This window comes from Salmo trutta, chromosome 27 (genome assembly GCF_901001165.1).
Source record: "Salmo trutta chromosome 27, fSalTru1.1, whole genome shotgun sequence".
NCBI lineage: Eukaryota > Metazoa > Chordata > Actinopteri > Salmoniformes > Salmonidae > Salmo > Salmo trutta.
This window is the reverse complement of record NC_042983.1, coordinates 8713344-8734913: the sequence shown is the minus strand read 5'-3', so window position 1 is coordinate 8734913 and position 21570 is coordinate 8713344. Positions and strand designations below refer to the sequence as shown.

General features: G+C 41.8%; 2 protein-coding genes across 3 annotated transcripts; both read right to left on the bottom strand.

The window, feature by feature from the left end:
* Nucleotides 1-161: 161 nt before the first annotated feature.
* LOC115164257 (uncharacterized) lies at nt 162-4899 on the bottom strand. Its single transcript, XM_029716546.1, has 2 exons — nt 4441-4899; nt 162-4346 (listed from the first exon to the last, which is right to left on the bottom strand). The coding sequence occupies exons 1-2, from the start codon at nt 4820-4822 to the stop codon at nt 3292-3294; spliced, it is 1437 nt and encodes a 478-aa protein (XP_029572406.1). The 5' UTR covers nt 4823-4899; the 3' UTR covers nt 162-3291.
* araf (A-Raf proto-oncogene, serine/threonine kinase) lies at nt 162-21319 on the bottom strand. 2 transcript variants are annotated; one of them, XR_003869894.1, is made up of 17 exons: nt 21263-21319; nt 20051-20262; nt 14232-14335; nt 13789-13891; nt 13401-13555; nt 10248-10352; nt 9862-10006; nt 9597-9627; nt 9350-9477; nt 8909-9111; nt 8483-8659; nt 8173-8219; nt 7377-7495; nt 6857-6988; nt 5250-5384; nt 4455-5054; nt 162-4266 (listed from the first exon to the last, which is right to left on the bottom strand). XR_003869894.1 is itself a non-coding variant. In XM_029716545.1 (16 exons), the coding sequence occupies exons 2-16, from the start codon at nt 20159-20161 to the stop codon at nt 4914-4916; spliced, it is 1836 nt and encodes a 611-aa protein (XP_029572405.1). In that variant the 5' UTR covers nt 20162-20262; nt 21263-21319; the 3' UTR covers nt 162-4913. The 2 variants fall into 2 exon arrangements, 1 of the variants encoding a protein (XP_029572405.1); XM_029716545.1 differs by having other exon boundaries at nt 162-5054.
* Between the last annotated feature and the right edge of the window lie 251 nt (nt 21320-21570).

Here is a 21570-nt window from a genome sequence, read left to right as displayed (position 1 = left end):
AGGTCCCTTTCTATGTAGATTTGCAGTTTTTCACACCACCTTAATGTTTTCTCAAGCCTCGGGCAAGATATATTTCACTTCAGATTGAGATATGAAGTGGAATCAAAAGCAACACCTTGCAGGTACATTTACAAATATACTTAAGAATAAAAACACATTTAAGCATTCCACAGTTTTATTTAAAGAATAAAATCCTGCATCCTCAATATTTTAAGACAAAAACTAAAAAAATACTAAGATTTCCTTTACATTTTAAAATAATTGTTCTTTTTTGAAACCATCACAAAAAATAGAAACAAGTACAATTTTGTCATAAAAAAAAAAAAAATGTAACTGTACACAGCAGAATATACCATTTATTGCAAACTGAACACCCCTGATACCTCAGAAACTATACACACAATTATTGCAATTCACCTAAAGATATGCAAAACTACTCCGACACAGATCATTCATTCTCTTTACTGCTCTGAAATATGACAGCTGTTAAATGAGTCCGGTTTGTTTCCCCCAACGCTGCCCCTGTAAACCCGGTGTCTGAAGCACAGCAACTGCTATCTTCAATGTGATGTCATGCCTTTAGCGCAGTCGATTTCAGGGGGAGGTCAATTTCTTTATATTTAGCTTGTACAAAATTTCAGTAACTGTGGCACTTTTGTCCTCCTCTCTGAACACAACAGAAGAAGCAACATCCTCTTTGGAAGAGAGAGGGAGATGCATTTGACTAAACTGAAGTGTTGAGATATCTTCTCTAAGTGACATATCTTCCTTATTTAATGGGGAGGTCGTTAAAGAAACCAGAGTCCCTCTGAGTAACAAACGTACTCACTATCAATTCAGCAGAAACCGACTGCCGTTATGATAAAGCAATGCCGCCAAACATAAGATGCTAGACTATTCCTGCGTCATGGACACCTCTAAATGCACTGGATACTTTAACAGAAACTCAGGTCTATAAAAGGGATTTCATTTGGAAAGATATGTTTCATTCTAAAGCCTTTGGCCTATTCAATTATTTGTGTATGACCTACACCTGGGACAAATGAATGTTTGATGTGCAATGTCTTCAAAAACAGATCTTCCATGCCCTTTTCTTTCTTTTGCTGCATATTGCATTAATAGCAGTATAAATGCCACTTCAATGACATTCCATATTTCCTGGGTCTGACCAGAGGAGGGTAACGACAATGTAGCCCAAGTCTCAGGAGGATACTGTATCCGCAGTAGGGCGGGTATATACACCACCTCAGTGGGGTGTATACCACACCTCAGTGGGTTGTATACCACATTCCACCCCAGTAAATAATGCAGTGCTCACTACGGCCATGGGTGCAGTTAGAGTTGCAGAGGAAAATGTGATGCAGTCAAAAGCTAATTAAATGCACTAGCATGACACAGAGTATCAGAAATCTGAAGCTCAATTAGAGTAGTTTGAGACAGTACCACGTCTTGAAAGTACATTCCGTTAGGTTAGAGAACCCAAACCATCCATGATTTAAATGCTGCAGAGTGAGCTCTTATCACTCAGTAAACATTTAATCCACCAAAAAGGTCCATGACAGCAGATGTATCACACCGCTATCTGCAATGACAATAACATCAATAAATAAGATGAGAAATGTAGTCTTTCCCAACCCTTGTCTACCAAAATCTCCAAGTCAAACCTATTCACACAACCCAACATAATTGGAATGAGTAAATAACAATAGGGTACCCAGCCCCTCTTTAAAACATTTAAACATCTAGGCTAAAAACCTGCATATCATCTGCTTTTTATATATTAAAAAAAAAACTGTCAGTTATTGTTTGTTCAGTAACCATCACCCCACAATAGACTCTGTACTAGTTTAAATTGATCATGTCAAATACAGTATTACGAAATCACGCCCTCTACTGTCCAAGCCATTTCCAGCATATATAAGACCAAAAACAATAGACCCCTTATGGGTTAAAATCACAGTTAGGTTTAGTTCAAATTAAGCATGACAAAAATAAGAACAAGTTACCATTGATGATTCAAATCGGCCCCTCGTTGTAACCAGTACGCAGCAAAAATAACAGTCATCCCATCCCAGTTGCACCATGGAGCAATCTACTTAGCATCAATTGAGAAAGCCTCACTCAAAACAACCATCAATGCACTTTCACTGAAATGAGGAAACCAATAGGCCGGGGTATTCAACTCTTCCCCTACGACGTCTGGAGCCTGCTGGTTCTCTGTTCTACCTTAATTACACCCACCTGGTGTCCCAGGTCTAAAATCAGTCCCTGATTAGAGGGGAACAATGGAACAAAACCCAGTGGAACTGGCTTCAAGGTCCAGAGTTGAGTCTGAGGGCAATAGGCTAATCACTGTTAATACCAAGCAAGCAACCAACCATCTTTCACTAGGTACAACACTCAATTGAAGTAGCAACCCGCAATCAACAGCAATAGGAAGTAGGAAGAGGAGAAGTCATTCATTTAAGTTAAAGGCTACCATTTCCTAAAGGCCAGTCAAAGTGTAAAAGCTACTGCAATCAGGAATTAAGAAAACAAACAAGGTTCCAAACATTGACATTTTCAAGTTATTATACCCCCATAAAAGTTATATTGAAAGCAGGATTCAGATAAACTCGGTGTCACGTGATTGATAATGAGTAAGCTTCATGTGTCACAATGAGCAAAAAGCAATTACATATAAGTAAGGCAGCTTGTTTTAACGAGATTTGCTAGCACATGTGCTTGTCCATGGTGCAATGTAGAGTCAAGCTGACTTTAAGCATGTAAAGCATTGAGAATACTCTTTACTTGTTAAGACTACAGGTTTCAGGCCATACAGAAGGCCTCTGGGCTAAACTAGCCTATGTATTCACTGGAAACAAATGCAAAGGTTTATACAGGTCTGGGTCATATTAACTAGGCACCAAATGAAAGAAAATGGACTGAAACAGGGAGGGACTACCTAACCATGTCCAATAAGAAGCTCTTGTTTTCGTATTTCCGTTGCAAAAAGTTTTGCTTTGGTGTGCACTAATAAATACGACCCGGCTGTGTCTATTAAAATGGTGCCGTACACATTTCATGCCGCAGTTAACTTGAGTCCCAAACTGCTCGTCTTCGACAGTGGCATTTCAAATCCATGTTGTATAGCAGCTTATTCATGGTCATATCCTAAGGCTGCACGACGACGCTATGATTTACCAAAACCATTATGGGACCAAAAGGACCAATAACTTAAAATATGGTCACAACAACCAAGTGAAAGTCATCTTCTGTGCATGCCATTGTTGTTCTGTAAGCATTTCTCTTTCATCGCTTGCACTCAAAAACGCAAAACGCTGACGTCATTATGATACGACTACAAAGTCTGGCGTCCCACTTAAAAGCAGCCTTGAGGAATCCATAGCCAGGCCAGTAAAGGAATGTAGCGTTTCTGACCTGGCCAGGCCAGTAGAGTGACAGTATAGGAATGTAGGGGTTCTGACATGGCCTGGCCAGTAGAGTGACAGTATAGGAATGTAGGGGTTCTGACATGGCCAGGCCAGTAGAGTGACAGTATAGGAATGTAGGGGTTCTGACATGGCCTGGCCAGTAGAGTGACAGTATAGGAATGTAGGGGTTCTGACATGGCCTGGCCAGTAGAGTGACAGTATAGGAATGTAAGGGTTCTGACCTGGCCTGGCCAGTAGAGTGACAGTATAGGAATGTAAGGGTTCTGACATGGCCAGGCCAGTAGAGTGACAGTATAGGAATGTAGGGGTTCTGACATGGCCTGGCCAGTAGAGTGACAGTATAGGAATGTAGGGGTTCTGACATGGCCTGGCCAGTAGAGTGACAGTATAGGAATGTAGGGGTTCTGACATGGCCAGGCCAGTAGAGTGACAGTATAGGGATGTAAGGGTTCTGACATGGCCTGGCCAGTAGAGTGACAGTATAAGAATGTAAGGGTTCTGACATGGCCTGGCCAGTAGAGTGACAGTATAGGAATGTAAGGGTTCTGACATGGCCTGGCCAGTAGAGTGACAGTATAGGAATGTAGGGGTTCTGACCTGGCCTGGCCAGTAGAGTGACAGTATAGGAATGTAAGGGTTCTGACATGGCCAGGCCAGTAGAGTGACAGTATAGGAATGTAGGGGTTCTGACATGGCCTGGCCAGTAGAGTGACAGTATAGGAATGTAGGGGTTCTGACCTGGCCAGGCCAGTAGAGTGACAGTATAGGAATGTAAGGGTTCTGACATGGCCTGGCCAGTAGAGTGACAGTATAGGAATGTAGGGGTTCTGACCTGGCCAGGCCAGTAGAGTGACAGTATAGGAATGTAAGGGTTCTGACATGGCCTGGCCAGTAGAGTGACAGTATAGGAATGTAGGGGTTCTGACATGGCCTGGCCAGTAGAGTGACAGTATAGGAATGTAAGGGTTCTGACATGGCCTGGCCAGTAGAGTGACAGTATAGGAATGTAGGGGTTCTGACCTGGCCAGGCCAGCATGTGTTCCAGTGTGTCTAGGCCTGTGAGCAGAGGGAGGGGAGCTGTGTGGTTCTGATGTGTAGTAGGGAGAGTGAGGGCTCAGGGGGTTGTGATGTGCTGTGGAGTGTCGGCGTGAGGAGGGGTTACATTTGGTGATGGTGGTGTTGTCTGTAGGAGCCCCAACCAGTGCCAGAGGAAGCGGAATGCTGGGTTGCGTCCCAAACAGCAGCCGATTCACCTTATACTGCATTACCTTGACTGGGGCCCATAGAGCTCGGGTCAAAAGTAGTGCACTATGGAGGGAAGAGAGTGTCATTTGGGACACAGCCCTGGGGGTGTTTGGATGGGCAGCTGTCTGTGGACTCGCTCTCATGGGAGTAATGCAGCCAGCGTTGGCGTCAGTGGTGATGGTCTCTTCCCTCAGACAGAAGGACAGACAACTCCTGGGCCTGGCTTGGCAGAGCTCACAGGGGCATCAGCCGAGTGGTGTGGAACAGGAGTGGGTTCAGTTCCTCCGCATGGACAGCCCGGTGGAGGGAGGGCTCCGAGGCACTCCGCTCGATTTTTGGCAACAGGTCCTGGACCTGCTCAATGCCTAACATGATCTGGGGCGAAACAAAACAAACATTGTATAAGTGGGAAATGTACTCCTGCTCATAAACAGCAAAAACCAAGGATGCCGACACGCATAAAATAAGACAATAAGAGAACAGTAAATAATGAGAGGAATAAGTAAAAGACCCTCGTTGCTGACTATGATAAACGAAGCACACAAATGCTTTAGCATTGCTCTCTCTCACCTGTGGAAAGAGGGGCCTCTCATCACGTTTGAACTTTAGGCAGTCAATGATGAGCCTCTTCATGGACTTGGGTGAGCTACTGGACAGCAAACTGAGGTCTGGAGACAAGTAGCCGCGCCCAACCATAAAGAGTATCTGAGAGGAAAGACGGGTTGGTAAACACGATATACAGTACAGCAGTATCGTGTTTTTTATGCATGAGAGGTTTTAATGTGAACTATCTTACATGGCATGCATGTTAGCTGCACCCTTCAGATACACTACCGTTCAAAAGTTTGACGTCACAAAGAAATGACCTTGTTTTTGAAAGAAAAGCACATGTTTTGTCCATTAAAATAACATCAAATTGATCTGAAATACAGTGTAGACATGGTTAATGTTGTAAAGGACTATTGTAGCTGGAAAAAGCTGATTTTGAATGGAATATCTACATAGGCGTACAGAGGCCCATTATCAGCAACCATCACTCCTGTGTTCGTTAATCCAAGTTTATCATTTTAAAAGCTAATTGATCATTAGAAAACCCTTTTGCAATTATGTTAGCACAGCTGAAAACTATAGTTCTGATTAAAGAAGCAATAAAACTGGCCTTTAGACTAGTTGAGTATCTGGAGCATCAGTATTTGTGGGTTCGATTACAGGCTCAAAATGACCAGAAACAAAGATGCTGGCCTTCTAGGCAGAGATGCAAAGAAAAAGCCACATCTCAGACTGGCCAATAAAAAGAAGATGGGCAAAAGATGGGCAAAAGAACACAGACACTGGACAGAGGAACTCTGCCTAGAATGCCAGCATCCCGGGGTCGCTTCTTCACTGTTGACATTGAGACTGGTGTTTTGCGGGTACTATTTCATGAAGCTGCCAGTGGAGAACTTGTGAGGCACCTGTTTCTCAAACTAGATACTGTAATGTACTTGTCCTCTTGCTCAGTTGTGCACCGGGGCCTCCCACTCCTTTCTATTCTGGTTAGAGCCAGTTTGCGCTGTTCTGTGAAGGGAGTAGTACACAGCGTTGTACCAGATCTTCAGTTTCTTGGCAATTTCTCACATAGAATAGCCTTTATTTCTCAGAACAAGAATAGACTGACAAGTTTCAGAAGAAAGTTCTTTGTTTCTGGCCATTTTGAACCTGTAATCGAACCCAGAAATGCTGATGCTCCAGATACTCAACTAGTCTAAAGGAGGACAGTTGTATTGCTTCTTTTAAAATCGGCACAACAGTTTTCAGCTGTGCTAACATAATTGCAAAAGTGTTTTCTAATGAAAGAATTTGCCTTTTAAAATGATAAAACTTGGATCAGCTAACACAACGTGCCATTGGAACACAGGAGTGATGGTTGCTGATAAATGTAGATATTCCATTCAAAAACAGCCGTTTCCAGCTACAATAGTCATTTACAACATTAACAATGTCTACACTGTATTTCTGATCAATTTGATGTTATTTTAAAAACTTTTGAACGGTAGTCAAACAGTTCCTATCCTCCTCTCAGCCATCAAGTGTTATATTTATGGTGGTTTGTAAACTTGTAATACTTACATATTTAACCATTTCATTGTAAGTATGAGTGCTTGAAGTTGCAACTTGTAAAAAAAACATTATCTCACCTGGTCTCGGTTGTTAATCTGGGAATAAGGCAGAGTCCCCGACATCAGCTCAAACAGCACCACCCCATAGCCATACACGTCTGACTGGAACGTGTAAGGGTTGGCGTCCTGCATCCGGATCACCTCAGGAGCCTACAACGGAAACACACATCATTGGACAGCTGACGCAAGCAGATATTTTCTTTTAGAAAATGTCCCTTTTCTTGCTGATGTTACAACTGTTGTCTTTATACCAAAATAATATAAATCACACAAGAGAAATGCTACCCCTTGAAAGTCTAGAACACTCACAAGACATTAAAAATCACATGGCTAAATGTAGATTGACAGTTGATGTGAAATGACGCTACACGCAATACCAGACAGTGATATCTAGGTTGTACTCCCTAGACACCAAATGTAAGACAATGGACCGAAACAGGTAGGGACTACCTGAATTTGCTGCAAAACGTTTCCCATTGCAAAATGGTTTGCTACAGTGTGCTGTAATGAATACGACCCAGGAGTGCCAGTAACTTACCATCCACAGAATGGAGCCGCTGGGCTGTTCTACCTGCTCAGAGCCACTCCAACGAGACTTCACCGTTGCCAGCCCAAAGTCCCCGATCTTCACAGTCCAGCCCTCATGGAGGAAGATGTCTGACAACAGAGCTCAGGAACATGCCAGCAAGTAGGTTGGTAGGTGTATACATTTGGAAAAGCCAATCAATCACACATCTAAATAGACGTGAAATTGATAACATTCTACAAAGGTGATCTAGACTTGGACAAAATATCTTTCTCTGATGGGGCTGACAAACATTTGATCCATTTTATGTTGAAGTGTGACAAATACGAGAGTTAGATCAATTTGTTCTAATACATCTCCATGGATCTGCTAGAAAGCCTGATGCAACACATTCTACTTAGCCATTAAAGAGGAAGAAGGGATGCTGTGACACAGTTCGAAGCCAAACAGGCTCACACCAAGCAACATAAAAAACACTAAAATCATGATGCATAGATTTCACAACTGCCACACAGTGACACACTATTAAAACATGAATATTAGTGGTGAGCACAGCTCTGAACTAAAAAATAAATAAAAAAAGGGGTGTTTAAAAATACTTCTGTTGTTATTCGTTATTGGCTGCCAACTAAGTTTCTGGTCCACCACAAAGGCCTACACTAGGTAAAGGAAGCTCTGACAGATCCTCACCACTGACAATATTCATAAAGCGTCGTAAGAGTATGACTGCTGATCTAGGATCAGGGCCTTCTTAGCCATATAATGGTATTAACCTTCAGAGAGAAAAGCCCAGCTCAAGAAAGGATACTGTTTGATTTCAGGTCTCTATGAATTATATTCTTGGCATGAAGATAACTGGGGAAAAAAATAGAAAAATACTAATGTTATTGAAAATTGAATATACCAAAGCAGTCAAACTACAGATCTTACTTTTCAGGTGCGACTAAAAAGCAACACGTGTTGTGATGAAATAAGACAGTTGAGCCCAGCTCATGAGGCATTTATAAGTTATATTCAAGAATCCATTGCTACAAATCAAGAATTTAAAAGTTCAAAAATAGATGTACAAATTCCAGATTTCCCCTTTAATAACGGTGTGCAAAGAGCTGCAGCCTTACTCCATGCCCTGTGCTGTCTGCCTGGCCACGTCGATGCGACGCATGGTCTCAAACTTGGTCTCAGAGACGTGCAGATGGCGGTACAGGCTGCTGCCCTCACACCACTGTGTGATGATGGCAAAGTTAGGCTTAGTCATGAAGCCCATGAACAGCAGAATGTTGACGTGGCGTGTCTTTCTGCAGGGGAGGGGAGGGAACCCACCAGGGAGCAACATTAGTCACAACACACACTGCATAACTCAATATCACACCTAAAACGGCATGTTTCCTCAATTCACCGTGTTCGATCTATAACGTTTGAATAATGTACATTCCGGTACAGCACCGTCATTGAGTAATGTACATACCGGTATACCAGGACCTGATAAAAAAATGCATTCATTAATTTGTCAATGTAACTGTAACAAGAAGAGGGCAGCTACTCACCGTAGCACTTGCATTTCATTTTTAAAGGCTTGCAACTGCTCAGGTGTTGGCTCTGTCACTTTGAGGATCTTGATGGCCACGTCTCCATGCCACTTGCCCTTGAAGACAGTCCCGAAGGAGCCTGCACCTATCCTTTTCTGGATGTTGACTTCTCGCGAGTGGACCTCCCAGTAGTAACTTGAGTCTCTATAGCCGCCACGGTGCTAAAACACAAACCTATACTCAACACTATTTTCAACAACATCCCCATCACTAATTAACAGCAAACATCAATGGTTCAGAGTCCCGGACATCGCTTTCTAAAAAAGGTGATGGCATCTCCAAAAATAAGACTGCAACAACCGTTGATGCCGTTACCTTTACATTTTTGGGACTTCCCAGATGAGAATCTCATCCCATAGAAGCATTTTAGTACCGCCGGCATATCTAATTTCTACTTACCACTTTCTTTTTGTCGTCAGATGAGGAGGGCTTGCGCTCCTTGTGCTCTGAGGGGGATTTGGGGGGTCTCCTGCCAGGGGAGCCCAGGGAGGGCGGGCTGGTAGAGGGTTTGGGTGATGGTTCAGGAACTGTATATAATACAATACAGTACTAAATGAGCAAGTTGTAAAACACTTGCAAGGGGCAAATAATCTCAATAATAGTAATCTCAAATAAATAAATAAATCTGATCATTTTAAAATCTCACCCATTGTATTGTTTTGTATTTTTAACGCATCCTAAAAAGAGAACAAAAACACTTAGCATAACCACTAACATCCGAATATCATTTAAACATTCAGACTCAGAGTGATGCCCGCTATAGGTGTGATGTATGCTATTGTAGGGGATGAGAAATGAGCACAAGACATATTTCCATTGTTCTCTGTAATAAACGGACTGCTGAAATTGCATTGTATAGTAAATCCTGGTGTTTAATACCAGGCCCTGCATTGTGGGTGTGACTGTCTCACCTCTATGATGCTGAAACCGGCAGGGCCCACGGTGCTGACCATGTGGACGTTGGGGGTGGAGGTGGACCGATGCCTCTGTAGGGACTGACCATCTCCACCTGGCAGGGGGAACCGGAAGGCCGAGGTTGGGGACAGTAGTCCGTGCCTATATGAAAACATAGGAGCACAACAGTACAGGTTAAGGTTCATTTTTGAAGAGTTACCGTTCTCCATTTGAGGGGCACCAATACCATATGGTTTCTAGACTGGGACTTGCATCCCACACGGCACCCTATTCCCTTTATAGCGCACTACTACTGACCAGAGCCCTATGGGACTAGTAGTGCACTATATAAGGAATAGGGTACCATTTGGGATGCATTTGACTAGGGTTCAGATCCACTTACCCAGAAGGATCCGGGGTTAAGGCTATGTCGCTCTGGGATATGGAGTTGTCTGGCAACAGTATGGATATCTGAGGGTACTCATCTGGGCAAGGATTAGGTGTGCACCTAGAAACAAGATACAGTACACACACAGAGGGTAAACAAGGAGTAAGGAGCGCTGTTCCAGTCACACAATGCTAACAGTACAACAAATATGAAGCGACATGAGTGACCTTGTGAAAACAGGGTATCTGCAGTTTCCATGAAGTTGAATTCAAGACTTTTTAAAAGACCTTAGTGCCACTTGGAATTCAATTTAATGCCAATTTTGAGGTCTGCATGCAACACACATGCTAATATTCCCCTCCAGAAATTAGCCCATGTTGGCAAAAAAGTACTATTTTTAGGGCTGGCCCATTCACCAAAGGCTATAGCCTACATGGCTCATATTATCAGGCAGGTGTGAATTCTTAGCAATGAGCCTGACAGATGTAGTAGCATAGTGGCTACTGGCTAGGCTATAGATGGCTGAAGCACGGGGTTGCCCATCTGCATTTGCTTAGGCTACCCTAGTGGGCTAATCATTAGCTAGATCACAAACTCTAGGTTAAGAAATTTGGCTTCGATATCCATACTAGCTTAGTATAATGATACTCAATACCATAACTGCGGGGGAAAAAATGCCTTAAAGTCAAACATACAGCACTGTTACTGTATAAAACATATGTGCTCTCCATCTTTAGAGCTTGGCCACTGGATATTCAGGCTTTTGATCACACCTGGACCAGCATAACAAGGTCCTGTTGAGCAGTGGATTTGTAGAATCTTGTGTGTTATAGAGGGCTGGAAGAAAAGTCTACACACACAGTAGCTCTCCTGGAGGTATTATTCTATAACAGAGCATAAGCCTACAACCAAAAAGTCAAATCAAAAAAATAACCTCATTCAGTGAATCATGTATCAAATGTCTATACTTTGAGGCAAGGTAGCTAAGCAGGATGGCTTTAGACCTACTTTTTCCAGTGCCAAGTAAGACCTGAAAGAAGTTAGATGAAATAGCTAACATGCTCAGGGAATGCATGATGGCTATTCAAAATAATCAGATATATTTTCAGCTCTTTAGAGATTCATTTGCCTGCATGTGTTTATGTATATTGTCCTAGGCTATATCCTATGCTACATAATTTACAACCTGATCATTTACAACCTGAGGAAGTGGGAACTCGAAACACATTAGCTAGATTGCTAACTCTAAATATGAAAAGGTTGCTTCAGTCATGCAATTAATCTAACGGTAAATGTAAATATCCTAACAAAACGTTTTATTGGTAGGCCTATATACAGTGCATTCGGAAAGTATTCAGGCCCCTTGACTTTTTCTACATTTTGTTACATTACAGGCTTATTTTAGAAACCTGTTTTTGCTTTGTCATTATGGGGTATTGTGTGTAGATTGATGAGGAAAAAAACAATTAAATCCATCTTAGAATAAGCCTGTAATGTAACAAAATGTGGAAAAAGTTAATGGGTCTGAATACTTTCCGAATGCACTGTCGGCTACTTGATGTAATTCACCGGATAGCCTACTCTTTTCAAAGTGGTGTTATTTCCACTATATAAACCACGTTTCCATCCAGTTTTTATGCGAGTAAAATCACACCGAATAAAAATAAATCATGACAGGTTTGATGGAAATGGGTAGGTTCGGTACAAATTTATAAATGCCGACAGATAATTTGTTCGTTCGACACGGTGGGATCTTTTGGTATCTGTAAAATGTATTATGCGGCAAATTGTGATGTAAGCACAAATACTGATGTAATAACCATCATATCGCATGAAACAAGGAGTGAGGTGATGATGTGGTGTGTGTGGTCCTCCCACTATGACTCGGGAAACTATGCAATTTATTAGGCTACAGATTAAACTTCACAGGGTGGTGAAAGTGCACGCTGAGCTTGATGCCCCTTTCCAATAAATATCAAAGGTGTTATTCCGGTGATATGATTGATGTTTGACTGCAGTTTGACAAATAAATATATTCTCGCTCTTATCCATAATTATCTCATCATGTAGACTAGCCTACCCACACTATCCGCAAGCTGTTGGCTAGAGCGCACGTGCCAAGACCAGAGTAGGCACATTTAACACAACAGTTTGTGACAAAACTAATCGCTAGAGTTGAAAGTACGATGGAAACACATTGAACGGAAAATCTAATTTATCGTGCACTACATCACGCTTATCAGAATTAATCTCTCTTCACCAGAAAAACTGGGATAGGGCAGATGCTATAACTCTACCTACATGTACAGATTACCTCCATTACTACGACTAACCGGTACCCCCGCACATCGACTCTGTACCGGTACCCCCCTGTACATAGCCTCGCTATTGTTATTTTACTGCTGCTCTTTAATTATTTGTTACTTTTATTTGTAATTTATTATATATATTTTTTAAACTGCATTGTTGGTTAAGGGCTTGTAAGTAAGCATTTCACTGTAAGGTCTACATCTGTTGTATTCGGTGCATGTGACAAATAAAATTTGATTTGCCTTCATTGCAGGAAGCAGGCTAATGCACATTACTGTTCTCCAAAAATGGTCTTAGAACCCAAAAATCACCAGGAACATTGTGTAGCCTAATCACCGACATAGGAAAAAATTGCATTGGTAAGAGGAGGGATTATCAACCCAGCTTTAGTTAATGTTGTCTATCAAACTGTATAGGCTACCTTGCTCTGCTCTGGCCCGACTCACACTGGCACACACGTGACGTGCACACACACAGGCGCACATGTGGATAGCTCTTGAACATCTTGAAATTGCACTTAAGAGTATTATTTGATGATTTATTTTGTTTATTTTTCGTGGTGGCAACAATTAAGCAGCGGCACAATATAACGGAAACACTGTAATCGTCTCCTTCGCATTTTTTAAGACCTTTGACAATGGGATTTAAGACATGAAGACTTAAGACCTCTAAATCAGATAAATGAATACAAGACTTCTTAAGAACCCATGGACACCCTGTGAAAAGCACAACAAAATTAATCAAGAACATTGTGGGATTTTAAACCTTATCACAATGTACTGGAGACTCACCAGGCTATTGACTCATACAATCTAGGACAGTATCCCTGTTCCGTCTCCATGTCCTCGACAGACTCACCGTTTTGTTATAGTGTCCATGTCCACACACACAGTGGGGACTTTGCTGCTGCAATGCTGGTGAAACTTGTAGCCGCATGTCTGACATCTGAAGCCGTTGAACAGAAACTTGTGACAGAAGTCACAATAGGCCAACTTAAAGAAGGTTTTTCGTACCTGGAATACAAATGACTTTAAGTATGTTGTGTATTTTTCAGACATTTCAATTGAAGCAATAGGGCAGTGTTTAGGAAGGAAAGTGAGGCGAGGGTTTGTGACAAAGTAGTGATAGGTCCAGTATTCTAACAAGCACATTTATTAAACTTGGTGGTGGTAACCACTACTGGAAAAAATAGGTGTTGCCATACAATACACAAATGCAGAGTGAAACAATTACAAGAGCTACTTACAAAGTTATGCATGGTGAGGGGGACATCATCCAACACCTCTACCAGCAGCTCTTCTCCTACCAGCGGGGTGATGTCAGTGTTCCAATCAGTTAGTCTCTTGCGACTGCAGGAGGGGGTGGTAGATAAAAAGACAAAGGAAATGGGAGAACAAAACTGAATCAGGAAACTGTATTGCCATGAAAGACAAAGTTGCAAAAAATGTATTCTGGGGTTGTACATAGAAAGTTACGAAATATTGTTTGAGCAAAAAAATACATAAAAATGGTGTTATAAAATCAGGTTAAAGGTGGAGTGACCCAAAAGGAATCAAATCAGTCTGCCAGTTTAGTTAACCGTTCAGAAAGTATGACACTGACAAGATGCCTGAGTCCCAAATGGCACCCTGTTCCTTATATAGCGCACTACTTTTGACCAGAGCCATATGGGCTACGACAGATACTTACCCTTCTAGGAGTCGAAACACAGCGCAACAGTCCTGGCTCAGGCCCCTTACTTTAAGGGCTTTATCCAAACTGTCATAAACAGTCTGCCCAGGGCGAACATTCACCTACAGACACAAATAGTAGATGTTTGAACAAAATACAGTTGTATGAAAGGTAGTTCAGCAATGACAACTAGGGTGTGAATGTGGCTACTTGTATCAGAGAAATAACTACTTTCACGTGATAAAATACAACACTAAAAACAATTTAGAGTTATGAAATTTTGTAAGTCACGTAGACAGTTGGTTGTTATGCAACAAAACCGACACGTGCGCAACTATGCGTCTAAACAGACGGGGTTGGCTTAGATTGTTGACAACATGTAAATGATATTTCGTCTGCAATGTTTATCGAAAACAAATACATTTGAACAATGAGCACTTGTCTCTAAAATACACATACATACATAGACACACACACAAACGTATGTGGACACCCCTTCAAATTAGTGGATTCTGCTATTTTAGCCACATCCTTTGCTGACAGGTGTATAAAATCGAGCACACAGCCATGCAATCTCCATAGACACACATTGGCAATAGAATGGCCTTACTGAAGAGCTCAGTGACTGTCAACGTGGCACCGTCATAGAATGCCACCTTTCCAACAAGTCAGTTTGTCAAATTTCTGCCCTGCTAGAGCTGTACTGTTATTGTAAAGAGGAAACTTCTAGAAGCAACAACGGCTCAGCCGGGAAGTGGTAGGCCACACAAGCTCACAGAACAGGACTGCAGAGAGGGGAAGCGCTACACACTACCAAGTTCCAAACTGCCTCCGGAAGCAATATCAGCACAAGAACTGTTCGTCGGGAGCTTTATGAAATGGGTTTCCATGGCCGAGCAGCCACACACACAAGCCTAAGATCACCATGCACAATGCCAAGCGTCGGCTGGGGTGATGTAAAGCTCACCACCATTGGACTCTGGAGAAGTGGAAACGCGTTCTCTGGAGTGATAGTCACGCTTCACCATCTGGCAGTCCGACTAATCTGGGTTTGGCGGATACCAGGACAACGCTACCTGCTCAAATGCATAGTGCAGACTGTAAAGGAATAATGGTGTGTGGCTGTTTTTCATGGTTAGGGCTAGGCCCCTTAGTTCCAGTGAAGGGAAATCTTAATGTTACAGCATACAATGACATTCTATACTATTCTGAGCTTCCAACTTCATGGCAACAGTTTGGAGAAGGCACTTTCCTGTTTCAACATGACAATGTCCCCGTGGACAAAGTGAGGTCCATACAGAAATGGTTTGTCAAGATCGGTGTGAAAGAACTTGACTGGCCTGCACAGAGCCCTGACCTCAACCCCATCGAACACCTTCGGGATGAATTGGAATGCCGACTGCAAGCCAGGCCTAATCGCCCAACATCAGTGTCCAACCTCACTAATGCTCGTAGCTGAATGGAAGAAAATCCCCGAAGTAATGTTCCAACATCTAGTGGAAAGCCTTACCTGTTATTGCAACAATGGGGGACTGACTCCATATTAATGCCCATGATTTTGAAATGAGATGTTCGACGTGTAAGACTTTTGGTAATGTAGTGTACATCGTTACAGTTGTTGGTTAGCTAGCAAGCGAATTTTAGCATTGACATGAAATCAGTCAAAACAAGACATGGTATCAAGAGCCACTCAATTCCCCACATGACAGTTTCTGGTCATTGTTGCTAGCCATCTGGCCATCCAGATTAAAAACAACTCACGGCTTCTGCCCAAATAGGTTCTAGGGTTGGTCGGTATGCAGATTTCCATTCCTTCATAATGTGCCATCCCGGGATATACAGTATTACAGGTAGTGCACACAAGGGGAGCAATTCTTTTCAAACGTAAACTGGCTGTGTTCACTTAACAGAATACTAACAAAATTCTTACAAATACCAATGAATCCCCATAACGGATTCTAGGTTAATGATAAGTGCATGCAAACATTTACTACTAAAGACACTTTCTCACCAAGTCTCAATATATACCAGCATATGTCTTGTTTATGACACTGTTCATTGCCAATTGAGAAATATCGTACTGCCGCAATCTGCCAATTATTTATGTGGAACATGTTTGATTTTTGAGTATTTTCACATGCGAAGATAAACTTTTGACCAATAGAGATTGCTATCTGGGACACTGCCACTGACAGGTCTGTGGGTTTGTTGTGTGATTTACTGAATTTCTCTGCCTGTTTTTTACATTTGCAATGCATCAGTACAGCAATGTATCAATTTAGCTAATGTGATCACATCACACCAGAGCTACACGTTGCTCTTGCCAATGTCAACGCTGTAGCCCATCATATAATGGTGTTTGTTGCATGGTATCTGGAAACGTCGGTACTTTTTCAATTCAACCCCCCCCCCCCCTCCCAAAAAAAACAAACAGTTGGTACTAGAATTTTGATATGTTCAGTAATTGTCAAATGTGTCTCACGTGATTGAGAGGATCAAGTCTATCAGCGCAGCCCCTTTCTAGCGCGATGAGCAAAGTACCTGCTCCACTTATTCATTGCTAGGGCTGTCTGGGCAGCATTAGGTCCCTGTCCCCACTCATGCTGCACAGAAGTTAACACACTTGAGTAATGCAACACAGTATGCAAACATTGAAACTGTTCATTACTGTTCGCAAAAAAATAAATATCCACACAGGCTAAAACACTTTTACAGTGCAACACGATACAGGTAGCTTCCAGCTTGAATTATAAGCTACCTTTCCTTGTTAGCTTACAACGGAATATGCTGATTTCAAAGCAGACGGTCACCAAAAACTTAAATAATTCACTACGTCTCCCTCGCTAACAAAAACTCATTCACTTCATCTTCTTTTGCCTCTCTTCTGGTTTTCACTGGATTCCATAGACACATTATGCCTGCAAATGTCAATTAACGTCTTAAAAAGACAGCGCACACTTTTAGAAAAGATATTGCTTCTTCCATGCAAATGCTGTTAATCAGTACAATAAAAATAATGTACTCTTAGCAGTTGCCAATAAAATAAGTCCTAAATAGAAAGGATTGTTTGTCATCTGTAGCATAAAAATGTTCAAATGTCATGATTGTGAATGCCCATAGCGGAGTCTGTCTGGATCAAGTGCCATTCTACGACTTTGGCTAATACGTATTTTTTTGTGGTATTGAGTATTGTGATGCTAAACCTGGCAATGAAGTAAACATTCTGGTATTGTGACAACACCATTTTATAGCCATTCAGCAAGCAAGAGGGTCGATAGCCGTTTCTCTCCTCGAATATGCCTACTAGTTTTTTTTCTTTTTCTAGAAATAAGTTGAACTATATTGCTGTTCATTATCTATATATAGGCTACTCGTTCAAGAGCTAGATCGAGGGGGAATGAGATAGGCCAGTGGAGTAGCCAGCAGAGATGCGTGAATTGCGCAAGAAAGGAACAGTGAAGACAGATGTGTAAGTTGGAAGTTAATATATTATAGGCCTGCTAAAGTGAATCTTTGCAACCACCTGTGCTACAGGCAACCCAAAGAGGCAAAAAATATATACCTTTATCAATAAGTGGTTTCACAGATTTAGATAAATCACGAGCTAAAATTAAAATCTCAAAATAACCACCCACTGCTTCACTAAAATTGATCAATGGCTGATCATTAGGCTATGGACTGCTTGCGTGCATGAGTTTCTATTGTCACTTTCATCTTCATAGCTGTCTATCTCCCCCTTAAACGTTTCTTCATCAATTTAAATGATAGGATAATGCTAAATCAATGTAGCCTATAAATGTAGACTAGTTTTGGATATCATACAGAAATTATTTTACTTGCTGTGAGAAAAAAGTTAATAAAAATGGGCATCTGTATTTTTCGAAAAGATCGCAACGCAGTTGGTGAGAAAAGGCCTTAAGACAAACACAGCTCATACAGTTATGCAAGTATATCAAAATGCAGTTTGCAGAACGCACAAAACAAATATTAGACAGCAGGGACCTTAATCCAGGAGGGGATTGTCTCTGCTGCTGTTACAAAGAGGCTTGATCTTGCAAGCATTAGCCACTTATCTAATATTAGCAAAACCCAGCTGGAGATAACTATCTAGAGTAGCAAAATAACTTAATAGTGATAAGAAATATCTCTCAAATAGTAGTGAATTTCATACAAGTGTAACCTGATCACCTCACTTAAATTGTGCTGCAGGAGTGACTCACCTCAGAAGCTGCTGTTTTTGCTCTTTGTGTTTCTTTGTAAACAAACATGTGAATGGCTCAAACAGCTGTTTTGGGAAACTAGTACCAGTAACCTTCATAATAAAACATAATCTAACAGGCAAAATTATGAACATGATCTGCTTTATCTACACTACATGACCAGAAGTGTGGACACCTGCTCATTCCAAAACCATTAGCATTATTATGGAGTTGGTCCCCCCTTTGCAGCTATAACGGCCTCCAATCTTCTGGGAAGGCTTTCCACTATATGTTGGAAGATGGCTGAATGGAAGCAAGTCCCCGCAGCAACAAGACCATTAGTGAGGTCGGGCACTGATGTTGGGCGATTAGGCCTGGCTCGCAGTCAGCGTTTCAATTAATCCCAAGGGTGTTCAATTGGGTTGAGGTCAGGTTTCTGTGCAGGCCAGTCAAGTTCTTCCACACCGATCTCGACAAACCATTTCTGTATGGACCCCACTTTGTCATGCTGAAACAGGAATGGGCCTTCCCCACACTATTGCCACAAAGTTGGAAGCACAGAATCATCTAGAAAGTAATTGTATGCTGTAGTGTTAAAATTGCACTTCACTGGAACTAAGGGGCCTAGACCAAACCATGAAAAACAGCCCCAGACCATTATTCATCATCCACCAAACTTTACAGTTGGCACTATGCATTTGGGCAGGTAGCGTTCTCCTGGCATCCGCCAAACCCAGATTCGTCCTTCAGACTGCCAAATGGTGAAGCATGATTCATCACTCCAGAGTACGCATTTCCACTGCTCCAGAGTCCAATGGTGGCGAGCTTTACACCACTCCAGCCGACGCTTGGCATTGCACATGGTGATCTTAGGCTTGTGTGCGGCTGGTCAGCCATGGAAACCCATTTCAAAAAGCTCTCGACTAATAGACGATTTTTACGCGAAACGCGCTTCAGCAGTCGGCGGTCCCATTCTGTGAGCTTGTGTGGCCACCACTTCCTGGCTGAGCTGTTGTTGCTGCTAGACGTTTCCTCTTCACAATAACAGTCTTACAGTTGACCCGGGCAGATCTAGCAGGGCAGACGTTTGACATACTGACTTGTTGGAAAGGTGGCATCCTATGACGGTGCCACGTTGAAAGTCACTGCGCTCTTCAGTGAGGCCATTCTATTGCCAATGTTCTTCTTTGGAGATTGCATGGCTGTGTGCTCGATTTTATACACCTGTCAGCAATGGGTGTGGCTGAAATAGCCGTATCCACTAATTTGAAGGGGTGTCCTCTTTCTTTTGCATATATAGTGTATTACCAAGTGCACAAGTTGACTGCAGGTAATTATTTAAAACATACAAATATTGAAATGTATTTAAAAATAGTTTTCGAAAATCATAGAGGCCATTTCAAAATACCCCGGGATACTGTATATACGGTACACCGCTCAACCCTAATGGGTTCTCATGTTAGAGAGACAAGATGAGAAATTGGAACTGGGCCTTAGGCACCAGCTGGTGCACAACACTAACTGTCTGCTGCGTAGGGGTTGGGCCTAGTCATTAAAAAGTCGTGAAATATTACTGTTGAAAATAATTCAAATGTACTTGTATGTGAGGCCCCCAAGAAATTATTCTGAATGTCTTACCACGGTCCTCTGTTGATTGGGGAGGAAGACACGGATGGTGCCCCCACCTCGGGGCACGTCCTCTGGACTAGTCTCTCCCGAGGAGGAGCAGGAGGAAGAGTTTGAGGACATAATGACAGGCAGGAAGAGCAAGGGAGGCAGCACTGAGATCCTTCAACAACAGGAGAACTTCATGCACTGGGGATCCGGGGGAGTGAGCCCTTACCTGGAACCTGAGACAAACAGTGCTACTAATTGGCAACAATCCATCTGAAGCCAATGACCGAGTGAAACAAATATGCTCATAATCATGATCTTATTTCGACAGAGTATGTTGCAACTAGTTAGGATGATACCACACTGGTGTGTGTACAGAACTGGTAAATAAACAGAATAGGCCTCATTTTGACATTCCAAAATCCAGCTGCTCACAATAAAATCATTGACTGATAGGGTTGTTTGCACCACATAAGTGAGTTGGTGTAAATTGTCAATGACTCGAGCAAACGTTATTTCTCATATGAAAATATTACTATTTTGACACGTCAACTAAATGTACTAGCTAACCAGCTTTATAGGCAACTTTTCATAGCCTAGACATCTAGCTAACATTAGCTACACTATGTCTTGCTACTTTTACTCTGAGCTGGAAACATTTCATGTGTATGCGAAATGGCATTAACCAGTAACGTTATTGTAAGAGATCTGTTGTTGGCTCATCATAGCCCAAAGTAATTAGCTATCTACAAATGCTATAGCTAGCAGAAGTCTGGCAAATAAGATAACTAGTTACGTATCCTAGTTTAGCATAGTGGGATTTGACTGCTTAGCAATATGACATTTCGAACATTTGGAAGCCATGTTTGTCTCAGTAAACCACTTTAGATTACTATTAATTTATAATTATTTTGATGAAATGACAATACCGCTTCGACGAGGCTAAATTATAAATAGTTTCTTAATTCCTGTCAGGTGTTTTTTCACGTTCGAGTGAGCGCTTTCATGAGGCGGAAAGGGATTAGTTAGCTAGATGGCAAGCTAGCTAGTAAAGCCAGAGCTAACGTAGCGCGTTAGCTTGCTACTTTTGCTGTCTGACATTATCAAGTAATGAAAAGCTTATTTACGAATTAGCATAAGCAACTGTTTTATTCATAATGGGCAATTAAAGACCACTGCAAAACGAGTCATTCATAAACAACTAATTGCATATTTGGTTTTGGAATAAAGGCTTACCTGAAGCAGCCATCTTGAATTCTCTCACTCTGAAGTAGAATCTGTCAAGTATTTCTGGGAAAGCGGAACACCTCCGTGATACACGCTCTGTATTGGTCCATTCTCACATTTACACTCGCTTATTGGATGACAGAATCGATACATAAAGGGGCGGGTGTTACAAGCAACAACAAAAAATTACATTGTATAAATTCATGTCACAGTATGCTACACAGACAAATTACGTGGATGATTCAGTTTACCATTCATGGTTCAGGGGAACCATTATTACATCAGAATGTATAAAATTAAACGACAAAAATAAGAAG